The 24,831-nt window shown below is 33.7% G+C and overlaps 6 protein-coding genes and 2 long non-coding RNA genes across 13 annotated transcripts; 7 read left to right on the forward strand and 1 right to left on the reverse strand.

Annotated features, from left to right (window-relative positions):
* Positions 1–964: 964 nt before the first annotated feature.
* Positions 965–2,416, forward strand: LOC135792519 (odorant receptor 42b-like). Its single transcript, XM_065303184.1, has 6 exons — positions 965–1,213; positions 1,286–1,722; positions 1,783–1,884; positions 1,940–2,036; positions 2,093–2,248; positions 2,313–2,416. The coding sequence occupies exons 1-6, from the start codon at positions 989–991 to the stop codon at positions 2,373–2,375; spliced, it is 1,080 nt and encodes a 359-aa protein (XP_065159256.1). The 5' UTR covers positions 965–988; the 3' UTR covers positions 2,376–2,416.
* Positions 2,417–2,976: 560 nt separating this feature from the next.
* On the forward strand, positions 2,977–6,923 carry LOC135791882 (odorant receptor 42b-like). 5 transcript variants are annotated; one of them, XM_065302450.1, is made up of 13 exons: positions 2,977–3,316; positions 3,393–3,832; positions 3,882–3,983; positions 4,048–4,144; positions 4,323–4,347; positions 4,401–4,483; positions 4,642–4,797; positions 4,875–5,575; positions 5,637–6,070; positions 6,131–6,232; positions 6,305–6,401; positions 6,479–6,692; positions 6,759–6,923. In XM_065302450.1, the coding sequence occupies exons 1-8, from the start codon at positions 3,095–3,097 to the stop codon at positions 4,935–4,937; spliced, it is 1,188 nt and encodes a 395-aa protein (XP_065158522.1). In that variant the 5' UTR covers positions 2,977–3,094; the 3' UTR covers positions 4,938–5,575; positions 5,637–6,070; positions 6,131–6,232; positions 6,305–6,401; positions 6,479–6,692; positions 6,759–6,923. The 5 variants fall into 5 exon arrangements, with proteins under 5 accessions (XP_065158522.1, XP_065158523.1, XP_065158521.1 ...); XM_065302451.1 differs by having other exon boundaries at positions 6,537–6,692; XM_065302449.1 differs by having other exon boundaries at positions 6,131–6,202.
* Positions 6,924–7,539: 616 nt separating this feature from the next.
* LOC135792216 (uncharacterized) lies at positions 7,540–9,075 on the forward strand. Its single transcript, XR_010548218.1, has 6 exons — positions 7,540–7,789; positions 7,890–8,323; positions 8,379–8,480; positions 8,537–8,633; positions 8,688–8,843; positions 8,904–9,075. It is a non-coding gene; the product is annotated as an uncharacterized lncRNA (long non-coding RNA).
* Positions 9,076–9,110: 35 nt separating this feature from the next.
* LOC135792214 (odorant receptor 67c-like) lies at positions 9,111–11,354 on the forward strand. The gene is made up of 6 exons (XM_065302827.1): positions 9,111–9,552; positions 9,609–10,045; positions 10,098–10,199; positions 10,263–10,359; positions 10,451–10,606; positions 10,673–11,354. Exons 1-6 carry the CDS (start codon positions 9,334–9,336, stop codon positions 10,733–10,735), a joined length of 1,074 nt encoding a protein of 357 aa, XP_065158899.1. The 5' UTR covers positions 9,111–9,333; the 3' UTR covers positions 10,736–11,354.
* A 334-nt stretch (positions 11,355–11,688) lies between these two features.
* Positions 11,689–13,249, forward strand: LOC135792566 (uncharacterized). Its single transcript, XM_065303229.1, has 6 exons — positions 11,689–11,946; positions 12,003–12,439; positions 12,492–12,593; positions 12,658–12,754; positions 12,844–12,999; positions 13,066–13,249. The coding sequence occupies exons 1-6, from the start codon at positions 11,728–11,730 to the stop codon at positions 13,126–13,128; spliced, it is 1,074 nt and encodes a 357-aa protein (XP_065159301.1). The 5' UTR covers positions 11,689–11,727; the 3' UTR covers positions 13,129–13,249.
* An 887-nt stretch (positions 13,250–14,136) lies between these two features.
* On the forward strand, positions 14,137–15,781 carry LOC135792457 (uncharacterized). Of its 2 annotated transcripts, XM_065303102.1 has the most exons (6): positions 14,137–14,393; positions 14,450–14,886; positions 14,938–15,039; positions 15,104–15,200; positions 15,284–15,439; positions 15,515–15,781. In XM_065303102.1, exons 1-6 carry the CDS (start codon positions 14,175–14,177, stop codon positions 15,575–15,577), a joined length of 1,074 nt encoding a protein of 357 aa, XP_065159174.1. In that variant the 5' UTR covers positions 14,137–14,174; the 3' UTR covers positions 15,578–15,781. The 2 variants fall into 2 exon arrangements, with proteins under 2 accessions (XP_065159174.1, XP_065159175.1); XM_065303103.1 differs by lacking the exon at positions 14,938–15,039.
* A 1,664-nt stretch (positions 15,782–17,445) lies between these two features.
* On the forward strand, positions 17,446–18,621 carry LOC135791943 (uncharacterized). The gene is made up of 3 exons (XR_010548159.1): positions 17,446–17,579; positions 17,804–17,857; positions 18,058–18,621. It is a non-coding gene; the product is annotated as an uncharacterized lncRNA (long non-coding RNA).
* Positions 18,536–23,617, reverse strand: Pld (Phospholipase D). Its single transcript, XM_065302545.1, has 8 exons — positions 23,039–23,617; positions 22,691–22,883; positions 21,962–22,625; positions 20,617–21,903; positions 20,123–20,554; positions 19,939–20,064; positions 19,291–19,870; positions 18,536–19,227 (listed from the first exon to the last, which is right to left on the reverse strand). Exons 2-8 carry the CDS (start codon positions 22,878–22,880, stop codon positions 19,126–19,128), a joined length of 3,381 nt encoding a protein of 1,126 aa, XP_065158617.1. The 5' UTR covers positions 22,881–22,883; positions 23,039–23,617; the 3' UTR covers positions 18,536–19,125.
* Between the last annotated feature and the right edge of the window lie 1,214 nt (positions 23,618–24,831).

Raw genomic sequence — 24,831 nt, forward strand, 5'->3', positions numbered from 1 at the left:
TTTTTACAGAAATCCTGTTAATATGTTGGTTAGTGGATTTTATTTAATGGCATTATTATTTCAATTGTCATTATATTGTTTCCCGGCAGACTTAGTAATAGAAGAGGTAAGTTCAAAACTAATTTTAACTTTTAGACTATTTTTTCTCTTTTAAGGCATTAAATGTGAGTGATGCTATAATAAAATCGAACTGGTACAATCATCCAAAGTTTGCCAAAGTTTTCGTCCAGAATATTCTTCAACGAAGTCAGAAAAAAGTTGTATTTTCAGCTGGTGGATTAGTACAAATTAACCGAGTGGCTTTTACTACGGTACATCCGCTTTAAATTATATAATTTGTTGGTTATATAAAATCTAATTTCCATTGTAGATATTTAGATGGTCGTTATCGCTATATGCACTAATGCGAGATATGGAAAAGATTATAACATAGAAATAGAATTTAAAAAACCCAATTTATTTGATAAGAAAAAACTTGCGTGTTCATGCCATAATGCTCTGGATTTGTAATTTTTATTAAATGAGTCACTAAGGTTTAGTGGGTAATCGTAAAACGTGCACCTGAGATTTATTAATTAAAATATAAGTAGGTACTTTTAAAGTCACAGGCTACTTAATCAAATTCAATCAAATATCGACAAATAAACTTTGTAATACAATTTCTTAATTCAAATTTGTGTATTTGCATAATGAACAGTAGTCAATGGCTAGTTAAACCCCTCAAAACTTCATTAACTTTGTATCAATACTTAATGAAATAAAAGCAAGCACAAACTGGATAGCAACCGAAAATACTATGACGTCGATTTAATTCTGTGCGCTTCATTCCTTCTGACTAACTTATCTAATTACAGACGAACGATAATAATTGGGTAATTATTAAGAAAATTAATTATCAAGAATAAAGTTTAAAGTATTACGTGGTGTTTTTTTTTTACTTCTGAACATTTTAAAGCATTGTCCATAGAGTTCCTCAGCAATCAGGAAAATGTCAACCAAGACGCGTGACGAAGCGCTTAGTTTAATTTTAAACAAAGTCAAACTTTTGAAGCTGCAGCCAGGCGCCCATGGACCGTTAACAAAAATTTTAATTGCAATATTCACGATTTCTCGTATGATTCAACTGTATTATGCAATAAAACTTATCTCTTACAACACCAGTGACCTTCTCCTTATGGCAAATGGTGCAAAAACTGTTGCAATCATGTGTCAGGTAAAACCTAAGATATAATTCTCTAATTGTAAATTTTATATACTCAAAACAAATAAATTCGTGTTATTTTAGGGAGTTAAAATAATAGTACTAATGCGTGAAAACGATTTCAATTCTCTGCTTGAAAGTATGGATCACTTTTGGTACTCGGAGGAAGTAGAAAAAATGTATAAAATAGCCAAACTGTTTACAATGGCTTTCATTAATTTTGTGTACGTTGCTTTTATTTTTGTTATTGCTTTACCAATCGTGCTGGGTTACTATCCGTTTATTGCAGACTTTCCGAAATTCCCGGGTTCCTTCATAATCTTTGCTCTAGCACAGGGCTTTCAACTCTTATTCGATGTGATTGTGGTTCTGGCTGTAGACAGTCTGTTCCTGTGTGTAGCTTTCTTTGTTTATCCACAATTTAAAATGTTGAACAACAGACTCGAAAAACTTGCGACAAACGAAGAAATTATGTATGAAGAAGCGCGTATCTGCATTCGCCACCATAAATTCTTACTGAAGTATGTTTTTTTGCTAAATCACTTCTTTCGAATTATTTATTACTGTAATTGAAATTATAGGTTCGTTAAAAAGTTTGCCAACATGTTTATTTCGGCTTTATTAGGACAATACTGTATTACTATAATAAGCGTGTGCATTGAAATTTTCTTCTTTACAAAGCAGTAAGGTTTAAAGTTTCAAAATATGATCTTATCTAAAATCTGGCTAAATTTGCAGAAGCGCCTTTAATATGCTGGTTAGCTCATTTTATTTAATAGCATTATTATTTCAATTGTCGCTGTATTGCTTTCCAGCAGATTTAGTAACTCAAGAAGTAAGTCAATAATATTAATGCCCAAGACTGTTTCTCTGAGTTTTATTTTGTTCAAGGCTTTAAATACTGGCGGTGCAATAATCAACTCCAATTGGTACAATCATCCAAAGTTTGCTAAGATTTTTGTTCAAAACATTGTTCAACGAGCACAGAAAAAAGTTATATTTTCTGCTGGTGGATTAGTAGAAATTAATCGTGTTGCATTTACTATGGTACATTCGATAAAATTACTTATTTGAAATTATTATATTATGTTACATCATTTGTATTTTCCAGATATTCAAGTGGACCTTATCTTGTTATACATTAATGCGTGATATTGAAAAAATGATGACTTAGTTTAAGTATTATATCTATATTGGTAGATATAGATCACCACCTATACAATTCTACATAATGTGTACGATATTTAAACAATACTAAAATGTATTGACTTGTCCAATACAATTTTTTACGATTAAATAAATATACTTTTGCAACATGTATAACTTTTGTATTTGAACAGTCAATTCGTATATTAAAAATCGCCAATTATATATATTAATTGCATAATTGTGAGTTTTTAGTTTTAAAATGCGGGCAATTGCAATTATCGCCAAAAAATGAATGATAATTGTAAATATTTCATGAAACAATTTTCTACAAAACTCCTACTATAATTGAATGCAATACTTCTGCTGAAACTAATTTAATTACAGTCTAACTATACAGTCCTTTATAAATTGACACAACTAAATTACATGCTCCAACATTATGTTCAGTCCAGCCAGTATCTGAAAACACCGTATTTTTGGTACGAAGGATGTACATGTTTGACCTTCACATTCATAAAATTTAAATTACATGCACTTGTTGACCCATGCGTCTTTTTTCTGTAATTGTATAATTAAGTACTACTCGAGTACTAACAATTATCTTAGATACGTAGCATAAAGTTTTCTGTTACTTAGTTAACATTTCTATTAAATAAGCTAACAAACCAACAATTTTTCATATGCTCTTTGATATCTCAAGAGATTAACAGAAATCAAGATTGTAATACGTTTTCCTAATTTATTATGAGTGAAATACGGAATGAAGTTATAACACAACTATTAGACAAATTCAAACTCTTGCACTTATATCCTGGGAAAAGAGACTACTTTACGTATATTATGGTTATTGTGTGCAGTATTTTACGATGTGTCCAATGGATATTTGCTGCAAAACTAATTGCAACCAATACTGGTTCGGTTGTGACAATGACAATTGGAGCTAAGTCTATCGCAGTGAACTTTCAAGTAAATACACAAATTTACACAAATACTAAATAAGTAATTAGTAATGACTTTTGTGATTTGTTTTGGCAAATTATAGGCTACTAAAATAATGGCATTGCTTCATGAAAATGATCTTGTTTACTTGCTAAACAATATGGACAAATTTTGGCACTCCGATGAAGCCGAAACAGTCTACAAGTACTGCAAACTCTTTTTGCGAATTTTTACTCAATCCGTTTTCTTTACATACATTGCGATTCTATTAGTGCCTATATTTATCTTGAAGATCTTGCCTTTCAATGGAGATTACCCTGTGTTTCCGTATTCGTTTTGGATATTCTCTTTTATGCAATTATTCCAGTTTACCTATGACGTATGCATCGTGTTGTGCGTCGACTGTTTTTTCCTGTGTGTTTCTTTTTTTGTTTACATGCAATTTAAGATATTGAATGAAAGATTTGCAAAACTTGGATTCGATCACGAGATACTGTACAGTGAGGCTAAAATTTGCGTTAAATATCATAAGTTCTTGTTAAGGTAAGTTACTATTTAAAGAATACAAAATCTACAACAAATTTTATTGTAGATATACAGAAAAATTTAGTCATATGTATTCTCAAGCCTTGTTAGCACAGTATTGCATAACTTCAATCAGTGTCTGCATAGAAATCTTCGTTTTTACCAAACAGTAGGTTTTCCATCGTGTTTTCGTTGTGTTTCCAAGGAATTTTGAAACTTCGGTTACTTTTTAGAGAGTTTTCGCAAATGCCAGCCAGTATATTATATGTATTGTCTTTGATTTTACAACTTTCTCTGTATTGTTTTCCTGCTGACTTGGTCAGTGAAGAAGTAAGTACTTTTTATATAAAAATTAGAGTCCGACCGAAACTGGATTTTAGCCGAAACCGAAACCGAAACCGAAATTTCGGCCCTGCAATCAGTTTCGGCCGAAACCGAAACCGAAACCGAAACTAATTTACATAAACATATTTTTCTACTACTACCTACACATCGCCGGTTTTTCCAGGTTTTTTTGATACAAAATCCATCTCGTGAGTAAAGTCCCCGTTTAGTCACTTGATACTTAATATAATATTAATTTAAGTTTCTATAAGCGAACTGAGATGGCAAGTAACGACCGCCATTAGCCGCGAAGTTAGCCGAGCGACGCACGACAATTCACGAAAAGTGAGTTTCGGTGTGGCCGAAAATTTCGGCCAATTTTTGGCCGAAACCGAAACTGATGCCGAAACTAGAATTCTTGGCCGAAACTGGCCGAAACCGAAACCGAAATTTCGGTCGGTCTCTAATAAAAATTTAATTTAAAACATTTTTAAATGTTGCAGGCTCTTAATGTAAGTGAAGCAATCATAAATTCAAATTGGTACAACTACCCAAAGTTTTCAAAAATTTATGTTCAAAATATTCTCCAGCGATCCCACAAAAGAGTGAAATTTTCTGCTGGCGGACTGGTTGTATTAGATAAAGTAGCATTTACGATGGTAAGTATTTTTTTAAATCATTTGAAATAATTGACTGTTTAATAACACTTAACTGATATGGGGTATTAAAATTTCAGATTTTTAAATGGTCACTATCGCTTTACACTTTAATGCGAGATATTGAAAAAATAGTTGAATAAACGTAAACATTTCTGATTGAAGAAAAAAAAAACATAAACCTTTACAATCTTTCAATTTAAAAATGAATATCATTCATTAAAAGCATTGTTTAATTATTTATGAAGAACATTTTCTTGGAATTAATTGTTTCCAGTTTAATTAAACCGAATGTATCAAGTGACCACCGATTATTTTTGCGTTTGTATCAACTGCACCCAGTACTATATAAGAACATGCATTATTATTAAGACATTTTAATTTTAGAACGATTCGAATTTGTAATCGCAAATCATTTACTTAAATAATACATTATGCCCTGCTATTATTCCGTGTTAAATAATTATTCATATGAAATTGTGCAGTCAATTATTGTTAATTCTTTAATAAATTCATGTGCTTGGCCTAAGACATATCCATTACAAAAATCACAATGACAAGTTCAGCAGCAGACAAACTTGTTTCACTACTTCTACGCAGTATGCGTTTAATGCAAATAATTCCTGGGAGAAAAAAAAGCATTGGTAGAGATTTTCTGGCCTTTTATATGATGATTTCAAATATAGTGCAAATATATTATGCTGGTTTGTTGGTAATTAGAAATATTCATAATATTCTTATCGTGGCCACTGGTGTTAAGACAATTGCTGTTTGTTGTCAAGTAAGAAGAGCAAAACAAACCTTAACTGTAGCAGTAGACTGTAAAATAATAATTTTTCTAGATATTAAAATTATTCGCACTTTTACGTGTTGAAGATATACAATATTTATTAGACAATAGAAGACGATATTGGCATTCTGAGATAACTGACACAATCAATACTAATGGATATACATTTATAAGTATTTTCTTCAGGCTAATGGCGAGTTGTTATATTTTTCTAGTTTTGTTACCTCCTCTTTTAAAAATCCTGCCTTTCGATGTTGATTATCCTGAAGGACCTTATATGTTTTGGGTATTTGCTGGTTTGCAATACATTAACTTTACTCATACTTTTGTGCTGGTAGTATCAACGGATTGTTTCTTTTTGTGCTTATCGTTCTTCATTTATGGGCAGTATAAATATTTAAATAAAAGATTGGAAAGTCTAGGTACCCGACCATTCGTTATGTATGAAGGAACTGCATGTGCGAAGCATCACAGCTTTTTACTGGAGTAAATCCGTAAAATAAGCGACAATTTATGTAATATCGCTGATTATATAAATGTTTTCAGATATACGGAGAGATTTGGAAAAATGTTTCAGACAACGTTGCTTGCACAATACGGCATTACAACTATTAGTGTGTGAGTCGAGTTATTTGTACTTTCGAAACAGTAAATATATTAATTATACAAAGTTGAAATGTACGAGTATGTTGACGTCATTTTCTAATTATTGATTTGTAGAAATCCTACTGGTCTGCTTGTAAGTGGATTATACTTAAGTGGTTTATTATTTCAACTGGGTTTGTATTGTTTTGCTGCTGAATTAGTTATCCAAGAAGTAAGTCCTAAAATAATGTTAATTTGGTTTGATATTTTCATAATTGATAATTAACTAATTAAACAATTAATTTTTAGTAATTTTAAACTTTAGAAAATATAATTTAGCTTTAATTAATTATATTTTAATTAACAGTCGCTGAATTCATCACAAGCAATATTCAACTCAAATTGGTATAACCACCAAAATTTTGCAAATACATTCGTTGTGCAGATTATTCGTCGATCACAGAAAGTGATCGTGTTCAGTGCTGGCGGACTTGCCGATATAAATCGAGTGGCATTTACAGTCGTAAGTTAATTGAATACCAATTAATATGAGGAGGTTTTGAAAATTTAATTATGTGACTCTTCCTAGATATTCAAATGGTCGTTCTCTCTTTTCACTCTAATGCGTGACATTGCAGAAATTATAGAATAAGTTACGCACCAAATAAATCAATATTATTGTTCTTTAAATTGTACTATTTACAATGTGTAGTAGCAGAATGCGCGTCAAACAATTTGAAAAATAAAAAAAATAGCATCCTTATGTATTGTGTAGTAATTAACACACCTCTTTAAATATGTACTACACTTGAAAAATGCTTTCTTCTCAATTGATTGCATGTATTTATAAAAATCGAAATGACACGTGCAGCTCATCAGCGTTAAGTGGTCATTAATCTTTCAAAGTTTGCTCGTTGTTACTCACCAGGCTTCGAATGCGTTTGAATAATTGCAATGATATCAAAATATGTACATAACTTAAATTTATAATTGTTGTGCATAATAAATCTCTTTACGCGTAAGAAATTAATATACACAAGGATAATTCGCATTTAGTTACATACAAGAATATATTAAAAACAAAACTTAATAAATATAATAGAAAAAATACAACTGTTTCCTTTAATCTACAGACACATTGACTGACTATTATAAATAATTATTCTAATTTAAAATATTGCAACTGTTTATTAATGAAATACCTTGTATAGAAGAAATAAAACCACAAATTATTATTTACGCGTCAATGAAATAATTAAGTTTAAATAATTAGTTTCCTCAGGTAATCAACTATTTACACAAATAACACGGACAAACACTTTATAAGCAAACAAACAACGCTTTGCTTGAATTGTATTTCTATCGTCTACCAGCACGAACCCGTCGAAACTGAAAACAAAGATGAGTGCAGCGCGAGACGAGATAATTCAACTCTTCATAAACAAGTTTGCGTCAATACAATTGGAACCAGGAAGGCGAACGTACAAATCTTATCTCCTGTTCTTATTCATACTCGCATCACATGCGAATCAAGTATTTTTCGGCGCGATGCTAGTCGCAAAGAGTAATAAATTTCTTATCATGGCCACTGGTGTTAAAACAGTCATAGTTAATTTTCAAGTAAGCAAAAAATTCATTATTATAAGCATTTGTATTTTATTCTATGCCAATATTGCACAAATAAATTTTTCACTAATAAGGACACATAATACTTTTATAGCTAGTGAAAATATTAGCAGCTTGGCGCCAAAATGACATACTAGATTTGTTTGAAAGTCATAAAATTTTTTGGGATGACGAGTCAACTGAACGTATTTACAAGATTGCATTGCGTGGAACCAAAGCATTTCAATATGTTATGTATGCATCCTATGCTACAATAATTGTTTTACCAAACTTTTTGGGCCATTTAGCGTTTGATGTGTACTTAAATTTCCCTGGCGCATTTTGGATGCATTCTATTTTACAAATCGTACAATTTTGGTATGCAATGGAGATCGTTATTGTTGTCGACTGTTTGTTCTTGTGTCTTTCGTTCTTCGTTTCAGGGCAATTTCGATTATTGCACAAACGACTCGAAAACTTAGGCAAAGTTGAACATAACATGTATGAAGAAGCTAGACAGTGTGTAAAACACCATGTATTCTTACTCAAGTAAGTCAAATTTATAAATTAGAAAATAAATTTTGTAAAACAGAAATATTTTCAGATATATAGAAAGATATGCTCACATGTTTCAATATCCTTTGCTCTCACAATATTGCGTTACTACCGCAAGTCTTTGTGTAGAAGCTTTTGTCATCACCAAGGCGTAAATATTTAATTAATTAAATATTTATGACTTAAATTAATTAAAATATAATATAGGTCTATGGCAGGAGTAGTACAAAGCTGCATTTATTTATTCATTTTACTTTTTCAATTGGCTTTGTACTGTTTTCCGGCTGATCGAGTAATTCAAGACGTACGTTGTTAACATAGTGTAACATTCAAGGTACTTACATAGTGCTTGTTTTAGGCATTAAATACCAATCAAGCAATTTTTAATTGCAATTGGTATAGTCATAGACACTTTGCAAACACATTTGTACAAAATATTATGGTACAATCTCAGAGAGTGGTTGTTTTCAGCGCTGGGGGATTCATGGATATAAACAGGGCGTCATTTACGAATGTAAAACATTTTAAAACGTAAAATATAAATATTTAAATAGGACGTTATTTGAATTTGTAGATATTCAAATGGACTATGTCATTTTATGCCATGATGCGCGACTTCGCAAGAATACTCGATTAATTGATTGCTTATTACTTATTTATTATATTACTTAATACTTATATCCATATGGCCTTGCTATTTAAATTACCGATATATTATAAAAACTGTTCAAAGAACACTTTCGATTCCAGTCAATTAACATGCAAATTAAAACAAGATTGCTGTAATTTAAATGAAAATTCTAACTATAATCGAAGAATCTTCGATTTTCGAACTTGATTATAATCTATGATTTAACAAATTTACAGTCAATGATTTCAAGTCAAATAAATTATTAGTCCCAATAATTACTCAATAAACGTTTAAATGCCACACGTTTGACATTCTTTCTAGACTTATCAAGCTGTATTGCGTTAGAAACATTCAGAAACAAACAATTTGCAAAATGATGGACAGCAGGAAAGCAATAGTCGCATTTTTCTTGAATAAGTTTAGATTAATTCTTTTAGAACCCGGAAAACGTGATTATAAAACATATTTGTTACTAATATTTGTTCTGGCATCACATGCTGTTCAAATATGTTTTGGCGGATTGCTAGTGGCAAAAAGTGATGAATTTCTTATAATGGCTAAAGGTGTTAAAACTATCATAGTAAATTTTCAAGTAAGAGAAACGAAAATTGCACACAAACACGCTTTACATGATTTAAACTTTTCTAGGTGGGTAAAATAATGGCAGGTATTCGTGAAGATGACATTGACTACTTACTTAAAAATACTGAAAAGTTCTGGAATTCTGACTCTACTGATAAAATGTACAAGTTTGCACTTCGAGGTGCACAAGCATTTCAGTATCTTGTTTGTGCAGCATATTTTGCCATTTTAGTTATACCCATTATTCTTGGCAGACTCCCGTTTGATATTTATGTACCTGAATTTCATGGTGCATTCAGGCTGAATGCAGCATTGCAATTTCTGCAATTTTTGTACACACTGGTAATTGTGGTCACCATTGACTGTTTATTTCTGTGCCTTTCGCTCTTTGTCTTAGGACAATTTCGATTATTAAATAAACGTCTTGAGAGTTTGGGCAAGAATGAGAACACTATGTATGAAGAAGCAAAACTTTGTGTTAGACATCACGACTTTTTATTGCAGTAAATTAAATATATTAATTAAAAATTGAATATTTATGTAGATTTATTTTAGATACACAGAAAGATATGCAGGCATGTTTAGTTATGCCTTACTATGCCAATATTGTATCACAACTTTGAGCGCTTGTGTAGAAATGTTTGTCTTCACTAAGCAGTAATAAACATATTAATACATATTAAATTTATGTCTCTGTAATGCTTATTAACTATGTTTTAGAAATTTGCTAGGAATGGCAGTAAGCTGTATCTATTTAATTGCGTTGTTGTTTCAACTGGCTATGTACTGTTTTCCGGCAGAAATGGTTATTCAAGAGGTATAGTATAGTACCCTTTCACCTATCACAAAAAACTTTATAATTTTTTCTCGTCATTAGAAAATAAAAGATGTTTAAATGTTTTATACAGGCATTACATACAAGTCAAGCTATAGTCAACTCGAAGTGGTATGAGCATCTACGTTTTGCAAAAATATATGTTGAAAATATAATTCGTCGCTCGCAACAAATTATAGTTTTCAGCGCTGCTGGATTGTTTGATATAAACCGTTCAGCATTTACCACGGTATAGACTACTGAATGTAATACTAATTTACGAAAAATGATTTGGCTTTCTTGTTGCGCTTTTCAGATTTTCCAGTCGTCCGTGTCCTTTTATACCTTAATGCGCGACATAGCAAACACATTAGATTAATATATCTTCAAAGCGATTTAATAGTCAAAATATTGGTTTCTTTTGTATCACATACAAATATATCTCTGATATATGTGTTTGTCGATTTTACCAATTAAACTCTAAAATATATCTCCCACACAATTAAACACACACTATATGCATTTATAATAAACATATTCGCAAGGGTGCATTTCACTAATGAAGAAAATGATAAGCGCACTTGGTGCAAAGTAACTAAGAATGTCGCCGATTCACAAGCGCCCGTAATACCCAAGAACTTTCAGGCTTGTTTCTACCAAACAACTCGCAGTATGAACAATCTGTTATGCCCAACATGACGTGATGTCACACGGAAGTGCATTGTGCACACTCACTACTACCAACAAAACGAAGCATCGAGAAACACATTTCGAATTTTGTGCAGATATAAGCCTATTAGCGCCATCTATGGGTGCATTAGATTGTTATATTTAGAAATGATACACACAGCGTATGAGGCCACACGATCGCATTTATCACAATCTGCTATACAGGCACGAGTTTAAATATTTATATCAATTCAATATCACTCATGCTAGAAACGATTTATGTATGACCACTGTTTAAAATTAAATGCAAAATGATAAGCAAAATATAACCTATGAAAATGTTTCACCAATTTTACCACACAGGAAAAACAGAATCATTATTTTCGTTTCAATTGAAAAGTGGAAAAATGGGGAATGACACGTCATGTCCGTAGAGTAATAGCGGGGTGAAGCGTATACAAACTTTTCAACGAACGCTTTCAATTCAAATCAATTAACAATGAAATTGAAACAAAATTGCTGTAATTTAAATGTAATTTCTAATTATAATTTAACTAATTTGCGGTCACTGCTTTCAAGTCAAATAAATAATTTGTTCCAATAATTACTTACTAATCGGTTAAATACCAAACATTTGACGTTCTTTCTGGACTTATCAAGATATTTTGCGTCAGTAACATTAAAAAAAATACCATTTACAAAATGACGGAAGGCAGGAAAGCAATAATCGCATTTTTCTTGAATAAGTTTAGATCAATTCAGTTAGAACCCGGCAAACATAATTATAAAACATATTTGTTACTAATGTTTATTCTCACATCACATGCTATTCAAATTTATTATGGCGGAATGCTAGTGGCAAAGAGTGATAAGTTTTTGACAATGGCTCAAGGTGTTAAAACTATCCTGATAAATTTTCAAGTGAGAGCTTCGAAAATTCCTCATTAACATGTTTTACATTATTAAAACAATTCTAGGTGGGTAAAATAATTGCTGGACTACGTGATGATGACATTAAGTACTTACTTAAAAACACTGAAAATTTTTGGAAATCTGAATCTACAGAAAAAATGTACAAGCTCGCATTGCGAGGAGCAAAAGCATTTCAAAATACTCTTTATGCAGCATATGTTGTCATTATATTATTTCCTATTACTTTCGGCAGCCTGCCGTTTGATATTTACATACCTGAATTTTCTGGTGCATTCTGGATACATGCAGCATTGCAATGTATACAATTTTCCTATGTAATGATAATTGTGATTAGCGTCGACTGTTTATTTCTGTGCCTTTCGGTGTTTGTCTTAGGACAATTTCGATTATTGAATGAACGTCTTGAAAGACTTGGCGAGAATGAGAAAATTATGTATGAAGAGGCGAAGATTTGTGTTAAACGTCACAACTTTTTATTGCAGTGAGTCAAACAAATGGATTAAAAATTAAAAATTGATTTGGATTTATTTCAGATACATTGAAAGATATGCCGGCATGTTTCGCTATGCTTTGTTTGCACAATACTGTATCACGACTTCAAGCGTCTGTGTAGAAATATTTGTCTTCGCCAAACAGTAATAAATTTATTATATACATACTAAATTTAAATCAGTGTATTGCTTATTAATTATGTTTTAGAGATGTGATTGAAATGGCAGCAAGCTTTTTCTATATAATTGGGTTATTGTTTCAACAATCATTGTACTGCTTTCCGGCTGAGATGGTTATTCAAGAGGTATGGTACCCCTTTGCCAATTGCAAAGAAACTTTAGCATTTTTACTCGCAAGTCGAGAATAAAAGACAAATTTAATTTTTTTACGCAGGCATTATATACAAGGCAAGCTATAGTCAACTCGAAGTGGTATGAGCATCCACAATTGGCTAAAATATATGTTGAAAATATAATGCGACGCTCGCAAAAAATTATAGTTTTCAGCGCTGCTGGATTGGTTAATATAAACCACGTCGCATTAACCACGGTATAAACTACTGAATTTAATACTAATTTATCGAAATATGATTTGGTATTTTAATTGCAATTTTAGATTTTCAAGTGGTCAGTGTCCTTTTATACATTAATGCGCGATATAGCAACAATAATGGATTAATATTTCTTCAAAACTATTTAATAGTAGAAAAATTTATGGTTTTTATTACATATAAATATGTTAACGAATATCTTTAGTATTTATGTGTTTACCAATTTTAAAAATATAACTTATCCCCACACATCTATCTAAATAAATTTATAATATGCCTGTAACGTCTTCCCAAAAGCATGACCGCACTTTTCACAGTTCACTTCAATGATAAAAGCACACAACCAAATAATTTGCTACACAAACAAGGAATTTAATATCTATATCAATGTAATATCACTCATGCTAGAAACAATATTAGTATGGTAACCGTTCAAAACTTAATGCGAATGCATCCTAGTGTCCAAATTAAAATACATATATATTTATAACATAAATAATAAATAAAATATAACTATTAATCAATGAGAGTTACTCACCAATTTTATCATATAGTAAAATATGTTATGTAATATAATAGAATCAATATTTTTTATTTCAATAAACTAGAAGCCTACAATGTTTGAATTTTAACTATGAAGTCGGTTTCCCACAGTGCGGGTCGTGATCCGGCACTGGGTCGCAAAAAAATTCAACTGGGTAGCGGCAAAAATAAGATAACAAACAAATAACATAATTTATATAAAAAATAAAATTAGTTATGTAAATAATTATATTTCATAAGATGTGTCGCGATACATTTTAAAATCTCGTATCGAGCCGCGGTAAAAGAAAGTTTGGGAAACCCTGGGTTACAGCCTTCAAAGAAGAGCAAAAGTGTTGGATGATATCTTAGGTCCGTCAAATAATGGTGAGGTGAAGGATAAATAAAAACTTTTGTAAGAACGCTTTCTATTCAAGTCAATTAATTTCTAATTATACTCGAAGAATCCCCGATTTTCTAACCTGATTATAATCGATGATTTGACTAATTTACAGTCACTCTTTTCAAGTCAAATTAATTATTAGTCCCAATAATTGCTTCCTAAACCATTAAATACCAAACATTTGTCAGTCTTTCCGGACTTAACAAGGTCTATTCCGATAGTAACAGTCAGAAACACATTATTCACAAAATGACGGCAGGCAGGAAAGCAATAATCGCATTTTTCTTGAATAAGTTTAGACTAATTCAGTTAGAACCTGGAAAACATAATTATAAAACGTATTTGTTACTAATATTTATTCTCGCATCACATGCTATTCAAATTTATTATGGTGGAATGCTAGTGGCAAAAAGTGATAAGTTTCTTACAATGGCAAAAGGAGTTAAATCAATCATAGTAAATTTTCAAGTGAGAGCAACAAAAAGTCCACACAAATATGTTTTACATCATTGAAATATTTCTAGGTGGGTAAAATAATTGCTGGACTTCGTGAAGATGATATTGACTACTTACTTAGAGACACCGAAAAATTCTGGAATTCTGAATCTACAGAAAAAATGTACAAGCTTGCACTGCGAGGAGCGCAAGCATTTCAGAATCTTATATATGCCGCATATGCTGTCATTGTAATTATTCCCATTGCAATGGGCAGCCTTCCGTTTGATCTTTATATTCCTGAATTTCCTGGTGCGTTTTGGTTGCTTGCAGCATTGCAATGTCTACAATTTCTCTACGCAATGGTAATTGTGATTGCCGTTGACTGCTTATTTCTGTGTCTTTCGCTATTTGTCTTGGCTCAATTTCAATTATTGAATAAACGTCTTGAGAGATTGGGCAAGAATTCGAACATTATGTATGAAGAGGCAAAAATTTGTGTTACACGTCACGATTTTTTAATGCAGTAAGTCAAATATATGAATTAAAATTAAATAGTTATTTCGATTTATTTCAGATACACTGAAAGATATGCAGGCATGTTTCGCTATGCGTTGCTTTCGCAATACTGTATCACGACTTTAAGTGTTTGTGTAGAAATGTTTGTCTTCACAAAACAGTAATAAACTAATTAAATATCTATTAAATTAAATTCATTGTGAAGCTATATAAATATGTTTTAGAAATGTGGTAGGAATGGCAGTAAGCTGTTTCTATTTAATTGCATTACTGTTTCAACTGGCTTTGTATTGTTTTCCGGCTGATATGGTTATTCAAGAGGTATAGTACACCTTTGCCTATCACAAATATACTTTATAGTTGTTATTCACTATTAGATAATTAAATACCAATTTTTTTTTCAGGCATTGTATTCTAGTCAAGCAATAATCAACTCAAAGTGGTATGAACATCCACGATTTGCGAAAATATTTGTTCAACATATAATTCGTCGCTCGCACAAAATAATAGTTTTCAGCGCTGCTGGATTGGTTAATATAAACCGCGTTGCGTTTACCATGGTATGGACCACCAGACAGATCATATTGAAAACTAATTTATCTGATTATTAATTGGTTTGCTTGTTTTGGTTTTAGATTTTCAAGTGGTCAGTCTCCTTTTATGCGTTAATGCGCGACATGGCAAAAATAATAGATTAATGTACCAATTTTTAAAAATATTTAATAGTCAATATATTTGTGCTTTTTATATCACATGCTAATAAATCGTTACAGTGTTACCAATCTGTGATAGAAGGGGCCGGCTAAGAGTACGGCACGTACTTAATACTGCAAGTTTTATAAGTGCAAAGTATTAATTTCATAGTGGAAAGCATTTTATTCAAGTGGAATCCATTTTTCAAAGTGCACATATTTATTTTTAAGTTCAGTTCTGTATTTTTAAGTGCAAACATTATTTATAAGTGCATTTAATGAATTGACAATTAAAAATCGAAAAAATAAAGTTCGTTTAATTACATGCCAATAAAGTTGGAGTTCACGCGCAGCCTTCGTAGCGTCAACATCGTCGGTCACGAGAGTTGCGTTCGTTCTATAAGCGTTTGTGTATTAGTGAAGTGTTGTGGCGCGTAGCGCTAGTGGTAGTGCGGTCGATATGGGCGATCAGTCAGACGGCGCCAGCTGTTCTGGCCTTTCGCTTGCTGCAATGATGCAAATCATGAAACAGCAGATGGACGAACTGTCAGTAAAGAATAAACAATTGAGTGATCGAGTGGAGCGTTTGTCGGCGGAAAACGCAAAGTTATTAATGCTAGATAAACGCGAGCGTGACCGCGTTCGATATGAAACAGCCGCGTCGAAAAGAGAAAAACGGCAACGACTCCAAGATGATGCCAGATTTAAAGGTTCGGTCGAGACGCGTAATTATTTCGCACCGCTCGATAACTCAATCGATGAAGAGGAATCTGATCGTATGAACACCGACGAGGAATCCACGGCCAGTCAAAATGTATCGGACAGAGAGTCGACAAAGAGCGAGGATACAATTTACAACGAAAGAACAAATTCACCAAGAAGACGGATGCGGAAAGGTTCTGACCGTTTTAATCCTGACAACACCATCATGGACAAACAGACTAAGCCAAAAAGGGTAACTTTCAAGCGAATTACTCTTTCAGACGGTGAACAAATCGTCGTCCCCGAACACGATATGCAACTACCAACACCCACGCCTGAGTCCGAGAAACCAGCAAGGGAAAAGTTTCCGCCAATGCTGCTGGTAGACAAAGATTACGACCCGCTGTTTATCAATAACTTACTCAAAGAAAATGATATTGAAACAAGAAAACCAATACGTGAGGCTCGTCAAGGGTTTGAAATTTTCACCTTCTCCCCAGACGACTACCGGAAATTGATTCGCGTCTGCACCGCCGCAAAAATAAAATATGTGAACTGGCAGTTGGACGATGAAAAGGAATTGCGTTTTGTCGTGCGTAACGTTTCAACCAAGATGAGTACTGAATCTATCGAAGAGGATCTGAAAACATTATTTATAAGTGCATTTAATGAATTGACAAGTTAAAAATCGAAAAAATAAAGTTCGTTTAATTACATGCCTTTCGTATTTTATGCAAATATGAGCCTGCTAGCGCCCTCTGTAGTGGCAATAATTAGTTATATTCAGTTTTGACGCAGCGTATGAAATCTCATTTATGAGTTTGCTTCACTGATAAAAACAAATAAACACACATTCTACACGACACGAATTTCAATATAAATATCAATGCAATCTGACTCATAGTAGAAACAATTTTTGTATAGTTCTCGTTTAAAATTTAATACAAATGCCTCCTAGTGTCCAAATTAAAATAGAATTGTAACTAAAATGATAAATAAAATATAACTACAAACTTTTTACCAATTTAATAACAGCAAAACACATTGAATCATTATTTTTGTTTCATTAAACTAGAGGCCTACAACGTTTGAATTTCAAACAATGACCCTGGTTTTCCGTTACAGTATTCAAACAGTAGCAAAAGTGGGGAGCGTTACGTCATGTCCGTTAAATAATGGCGGGGTGAAGGGTATATAAGCTGCGCACACCCGGCAAAAGGTCTTTTAAAATCATCCTTTGTCGTGTGCAGTTCTGGTGTTATATACGGCGCTTGTTCCATCTTTACTCGTAGCTACACGTCTCACTGTAAGTACCTACTTAATTGCCAGTTTACCTAGTTCAGTATCCACAGACCCAGCTCCGCATAGCATAAACATATGGCTAGTGTGGCGTTTTTTTCTGTGGAGATTATATGCGGTGCTCGCTATATTTGCCGATCTATTAAATGGTCGGTATAATACACTGCCCTGCTACATTTTAACCCCAAAATTCTTTCAAACATGTGCTTATTTGTGGTTATATTTTTATAGAATCGCCAATGCTAAGGGGGAATACTTAAGACAAACAACATAATTGCGAATAAGGTAACTATTTTTATTCAATTTTATACTTCGTTGGTATTTTGAATGATGATAAAACCTTGGATTCTTTCGCGGTTTCCACTGAAGGGAGAGACATGCTCTACTGATGGCATTATCTATCTGACAGCAATAAATAATGTTTCTTTGAAATTTGAAAATCTTTAGTAAAGAATGAATTTATATGAAGGTGTGTTTCTTTCAAGGTTGACTCCAATCGTTCAATGGCGATGATTTCTAAGAGTACCATCATGCCAGCAAAACAAAATCGGTTCTTTTCAGAACTACCAAGTCTATTTATAGAAAAATACACTGCACTATTTTCCCAATATTGTAATTTAACGCCATTTGCACTGAATTTGTGTTTACTAAACTGCGTGTACGTTGCTCGTGAGTGTAAACGTATTAAAAATCATTTTCTCAAAACGCGTTGTGAAAAGGTAAAAACAGCGTTTTTGTATTGGGGCGCCTTCGGACAGTCGAATACACATTTGCGGCGAAACAATATGGCTTGGAATATTAGATCTCATAAAAATCTAGACTGGTTCCTTGTGCCGAAACATGTGCATAATTTTTGTTGCAGAGGTTATATTTAAATTCAAACTTACCATCCAACCACACCTGGAGCATCACCTTAAGAAGGATTCGGAAATGAAGCGGCGTTGGAAAATGCTTAATCACCTCTTCTCAAACTAACTTTTATATTCTTGTACAATACAAATAACCTGTATCAAATATAACAACAATAAATCTGTAGATTGTACTATGTACGTTGGCTTGGCCTTGACTGATTGTTTACTTGTAAGAATCGGATCACCAGTGGCTCACGTTTAAGAGTTATTGCACTGAAACAGCATGGTAGCGCCGTCTATTGCTTATTCGTTACAACTTATGATATTTAGTCTTGAACGCATTCAAAACGTAAAAATAAATGCAAAATAAAATCACAACATAAATATGATAAAAACAATGTTAAAATTAGTATAAATTACTGGCGGTGCACTTATAAGACCTCATTCCCTGCTGTTATAATTAACAATTGATTTTTTTAAAGCTTACGTTTCGATGGTTTACAAATTACTGTAAATATAAGAATACTGATAAACTGGAAATCATAAAATAGAATCTACATGATAAATTAATTAAAAGCACTGAAATTTGAAAAAGTACGCGCGATAACTTAATCTATCGAGGTAAGGCCGTTAGACGCTTAAACTTATAACATCAAAATGGAAGTATAATATTGACGGAAGACATACTTCTGTACAACAAACCTAAGTCCACAAAGCCGTCGGCATCATTCCTTCCACTGTACCAGAACTTGGAGTTAATAATTCATTGCATAAGAAATCCAGTGGGAAATTAACTAAATGACCCTGAGACACAATTTACACAATTAATGTTATTGGACTCTAAAGCATTTTTATTAATTGACCTACCTTAATTTCCTCCAACATTCTTAGACTTCGAGTTAGTTCGGTAGTATACAAAGGCGGGCGTGATAAATATTCCTTCAAATCAGAAAAGGTTTTTACCTCATTTGAAGGTATGCAATGAAACACTTTCTCATAGAATTCAGTGTTCAGCGAGGCAGTGTCTTGCCACACGAATTTGTAGAATGCCTCACTAACAGGATCTTCCACGTCTATATCAATATATTCGTGTTCTCTTCCTAGCAAACCCAAATGTTCCTTGAAGAGATGTTTACGCAGCGTACCACAAAACTTGCCGCACGGATATTTCACTCCATTCATAACGCCCTCGTCAAATTCTTCGTCTCTGATCGCAACTGCAATTTCTGAATCACGTTTGCCGATCATAGAACGGTCGTTGATGTTCGCCGAGCCACAAATAACCATTTTGTCGTCGACGATCATCAGTTTCGAGTGTACGTAAATTAATTCGGTGATTGGTTCGTTGTTCAAGACGGAATGGTTTCGCAACCCGTAGAAACTAATATATTTCGAGGGGTCTTCAACACCGGCTGTTTTCAATCGCTGCAGTATTGAATCCTTACCTCTGCAGCACAATTATAGACACAAATCATAATTTACAATGCAATTGCAGAATAATTATGTAGGTATTACCTTGAAATTGATGCATAATTCCAATGTGTGATTGCATGCAACGATGTTCCGGTTTTCTGGCCAACTTCTCCTTCAAATCCGGGTAACAATGGCATGACGATATAAACTCTGAATACTTCATTACATCTACAACAAGAAAATACATAAATAATGTGTTTTTAAAACAATTTAAACTTGTACACACTTATAAGCACGTAGAATTCTTCTGAACAAAGTCTCCGCGATTAAATTGTACGTATCCGAGTGTCCTTGTGGCAATGAAATGAAAAACTGATTTTCAATGTAAATAAAATGCTCCGCCGAGTTGATGGCATTAACATATCCAGTGTGAATAGATTGTTCTACAGTCTGTGGGTCTAGAAATCCAGCTGACCACGAACTGGAGCTCCGCAATACTTGGCACTGTACTCTGTTTTTGATTAAAGCGCCAAAGTGGATCTTCTCCTCAATGGTGTGATATGATTTTGGCAGTAGGTATGAATAATTCGAGCTTATTCGGGCTTTATCTAATTTTGTCGCATTCCAACGCTGGATAAAATGACGCGAGACATCACGAGCAGCTGGTCCTTGCACAAAGACACCTATATCATGCCATGGCATTCTAGGTGTGGTTACTCTAAATAAATATATTAATTAAAATAACTAACGCTTAATGCTATGTCCTTAACAATTTCTTACCTTTCTATCATGTCCGTAAATGGTGACTCCAGTTCAGCAAAATCCTTAACAATAAAGTTACAGTAATCTTTGCCAATCCAATATTTAGCACCTGCGTTATTTTCATACGAATCAGTCTGCCGTTTGCTCCTGGCACTGGCATTATCGTCTTCAATAGCTGGAACAACTTGATTTTCTCCTTGTGTATAAACCATATTCACCAATTCTTTCCCCTTAAGTTTTACTTTCTGTGTGATTTTTGTCAATGGATTTTTCCTTTCTGGTTCCGGAGTGTTCATCCGTGAACTAGGCTTAAATCCAGGCATCAATAATTGATCTCCTGGTTGTAACTGTGGCCTGGCATCAACTGAATCAGCCGAAGCTGTTGATTCATTATCGGATGGTTCTTCAATAACCACAGTTTGAATTGTGTGCGGTTGTGGCATCTGATAAAAATTATCCCCTGCAGGCACTGTTGATGTGCGTTTTTTCAATGTGGAAATATCAACTGTAGGTGTAATACTGCCTAAATCAGTTAATCGATGTTCATGATCATCCCATCGACCGTAACATAGATCAATCCCACCCAAAAACGCGTACATTTGATCAACCACCACAATTTTTTCATGATGCGCCCATAGAAAAACACCAACTTTTGCATGATCAGGATGGCGCAACACTTGAATATTATCATGCATAGCAGACAGTGTTTGTTTACTGTAATAACTATTTAAACCCAGCGCATACTGAAATTCTTTATACAGTAACACGTAAATTTTCACACCAGCCTCAGCTTTGCGTTTAAGTAATTTATCCAAACGCCAGTGTTCTCCTTCAAACATGGGTCGCTTGAGGTAAATTTCTGGACTCAACCACCAATCAGCAATGTATATTTCCTCCTGGGCTGCTTCCATCGCATCTGCAACCGCAGACATGTACCCTTGCCCGTCAACAAACCAACTGGCTTCGGTGTGATGCCTCAGGGGAGCAAATGAATGATTCGCATTCGTTGCAGTGAATACTTTTGCCTCATTTTCGGCGACTGATTTGAGTGCTTCGAGCCATGCTTTGCGTTGACCGCGGGAAGACAATTTAAAAATAATTTGCCGACTTAATGTTTGGATTTGTATTGCTTTATGAAGGCCGGTATTATACATACTGGCAGCCACTTCAAAACCCTGATCGTAGAGAATAATTGACTTTACTTCGCCGGTTTTTGGGTCCATGTAACCAAAGAATGTATCTTTGAGGAAGAACCAGCGAGAACGGAATGACGGACAGATTACATCTTTACATAAATATTTACATCTGGGAAAAATATAACAAAATAATTCAACAACTGGATTGATGCTTATGATTAATTTACCTTAAACAACATGCTCCTGTACAACATCCAAAACAATTGCATCCAGCTTGACCAGGCTGTGTACTGCCAAATTTTTTCTTTACTAAACCCTCTTTGCCCTTTATACCAAGATCATGAATGAAAGATAATCGTGATACTTCAAGAAACTCAGCTGTAGCCTCGTGATATCGATATATACTGATTCGTAGCAGGTTACTGAGATATTCTTCAAGATGTTTCATTCGATCGTCCAGTTGTTCGTGTAAAATTAACATCTCAGGCTTCTTTGGAAATCTAGGCAACCTCAATTCTTTCTGTTGTTCCTTTGGTGGAATCGCTGTTCCTGCAGCAACCCCATTCGTTTGTGATTGCTGTCTTTCAATGGTATGTTTATAGCTTTCCCTCCGGCGTTTATGCGCAACTGTTGGAAATGGAATATTCAAACTAGCTTTAAAAAACGTTAGTTTATTATGTAGCTCCAAGAAGTGTTTGTATCGTCGTTTAATCGTCCATGTAAAATGTCCATGTGAAAGTTGAATGGTATATAAATTAGGATTTATTAAATTCGTTGTATTGTGTCTTTCATAAGATGTAAATTTGACCACAATAGGCATGTCTTTGATGTAATTGAAAGGCCGCTTGGTTTTGTCCAGTGGCTGATGGACCACATTAAATGGTATCCTGCCTAAAAGATGAATTAAAATCTAAGTCAAATAAATTGTTGATGATGTTAATGTGGATATTAGGTACCATTAGTTGAGGAATCATGAGTGTCATGCCCTTCAATAGAAAGAGACTCAGGCACAGCCAAGTTATCATCAAACTCAGCATCAGATCCTGCATGTGGCGATCCTGGACGTGTCTCATGGCCGTTATTAAGTGAGACGCGGTTTACATCATTCGCATTATTGCTCGCATCCGTGCCGGCGGCGGTTTCCATGTTCTGGTCGGGAAAAATGAAAACAAATGAGCGCTGGCAAGAAGTTATTTATAAACATAACCTTGGTGGGTTTGACACGAGAAATTAGAGCAAAACAGAACAGCTACTGGGAAATATTTCTATTGCAAATGTTTGTTTATAGGTAAAATAGTACATACGTTCTGTTACAATGGGCGATGTAATTTCCTGCTAGGTGCTGCAGAATTCCTTCACGTGAACCTAAACATACTGTTGTTTTTGGCAATGTGCGCGATGACTGCAACAAGTTGAACGGACGTTATCTAATACGTGTGAATAGCACCATGTTTATTGTTGAGCACGTTGAGCAATCGTAAAACTTTGAACCATTTGAACTGTTTTGCGTGGTATAATAAGTGCAGATACGTTCGCTACTCCAGTTAGGCGCACTTTTCAACTTCTACACAAACTAAACCAACGAACGTCGGAACTAACACTTGCGAGCCGCTCTATTTTATTCACTCAACACTCGAAATATTCAGAACATTCGGAACTTGGAAGACGAAGAATACAAGCGACAAGTTGTTGAATACTTTGAATGTAGCAGGAATGTTAGCACTACATTCATACAAATGATACTAGCTTTTCTATTTGCATTAAGGCGTGCGTCGAAATGTCGTCATACTTTTGACTTGCACTTGGAAAAAATTAAAAGGAAACTGAGTCAGCACAGCGCACTTACATAGCTGCCACCGGTACCAACGCGGCCACTGACGATATTCGATGTTTGTAATGCCGCGCTTTGCGCGTTAAGCGCACAGACACTCCCACCGTAAATAAAAATCCATCTTTATCTGTTGCTCAAAATAGGGTTTATGACCTAAAAATTGTAAAAGTCAATTGCTCAGTTGTTGAAATAATGATTGAGTATGCTCAATGTAACATGTAACATCTAGTTTATACTTTCAACTGCATTTTATCAATGAAATATAGAAAAGCGTGAAAAACTTTCACATAAACAGTGGTAATTTATTAATTGAATTGTAATTACAATTAACTTTTAATTTCAACTATAAATAAGTAAAACCTAGCGGAAAATAGAAAAATAAATGAATTATTGTCTCGACATCGGTGTTGAAAATGTATAAAATCGAAAAAGAATTGTTTTATACATAAATACGATTTTGTTTTGATATAAGCAGCACAAACAAAAGTTGTTGTAATTTTTGCAATCACCAATTCAGACTTCCAGTTAGTAACATTCATGATAGCGTTTTCGTATGCAAAACATGTGCATGTGCAATATATCATATCAATTTTCTTATCAGCTTGTTGTTAATATGTCAAAATAGACATTTACAATTACAAACAGTTAATGAATATAATCACTAAAAATATGCACACGAAAAGATTTTTAATACGAGTTATGATGTAAAAATTTAATGCCTGCTTATTTTCGTGGACATTTTCATGTCCTTTTGTAATAAAATATCTATTGTTATTGAAAAAATTTACATTTTTACTGCATTGTTCACGTTTTATTCTCTAACGATAAAATGATTACATATTAATGTTGAAACATTCAACGATAAAGTCACCTCATGCAAGTATTATACGCTTTCGTTGCCAAAATTCTCGCTGAAATGATGCTGATCTGTAAACACACAACCACTCACAATGAATAGCCACTCTGTCCCTTACACGAGTATACAATTCAAGACCAAACATCAGCAAGAAGACGCAAGAAAATGAAAGGAAATATTGACTGCAGGATGAAAATGGTATGTATGTGTAAATGTGTTCGTGCCTAGCGTCATTTGTGCATTGGAAATGTAAGGCACGATTGTGTGAGAGCGACAGCAGCAAAGTAAAGTACGAATAGCTCTCTGGATAACTCTTCCCTTTCCCTACCTCCTGTAACCTCACTGTGCGCATGCGTCGTGGAAAATTGACATCGTTTGAATTCGGAGCGGAGCGCGGCGCCCCCGGAAAA

This window comes from Atheta coriaria, unplaced genomic scaffold (genome assembly GCF_025399875.1).
Source record: "Atheta coriaria isolate IRGN ID8LTWV9N9 unplaced genomic scaffold, Caltech_Dcor_3.1 hic_scaffold_5_pilon, whole genome shotgun sequence".
Classification (NCBI taxonomy): Eukaryota; Metazoa; Arthropoda; class Insecta; order Coleoptera; family Staphylinidae; genus Dalotia; species Dalotia coriaria.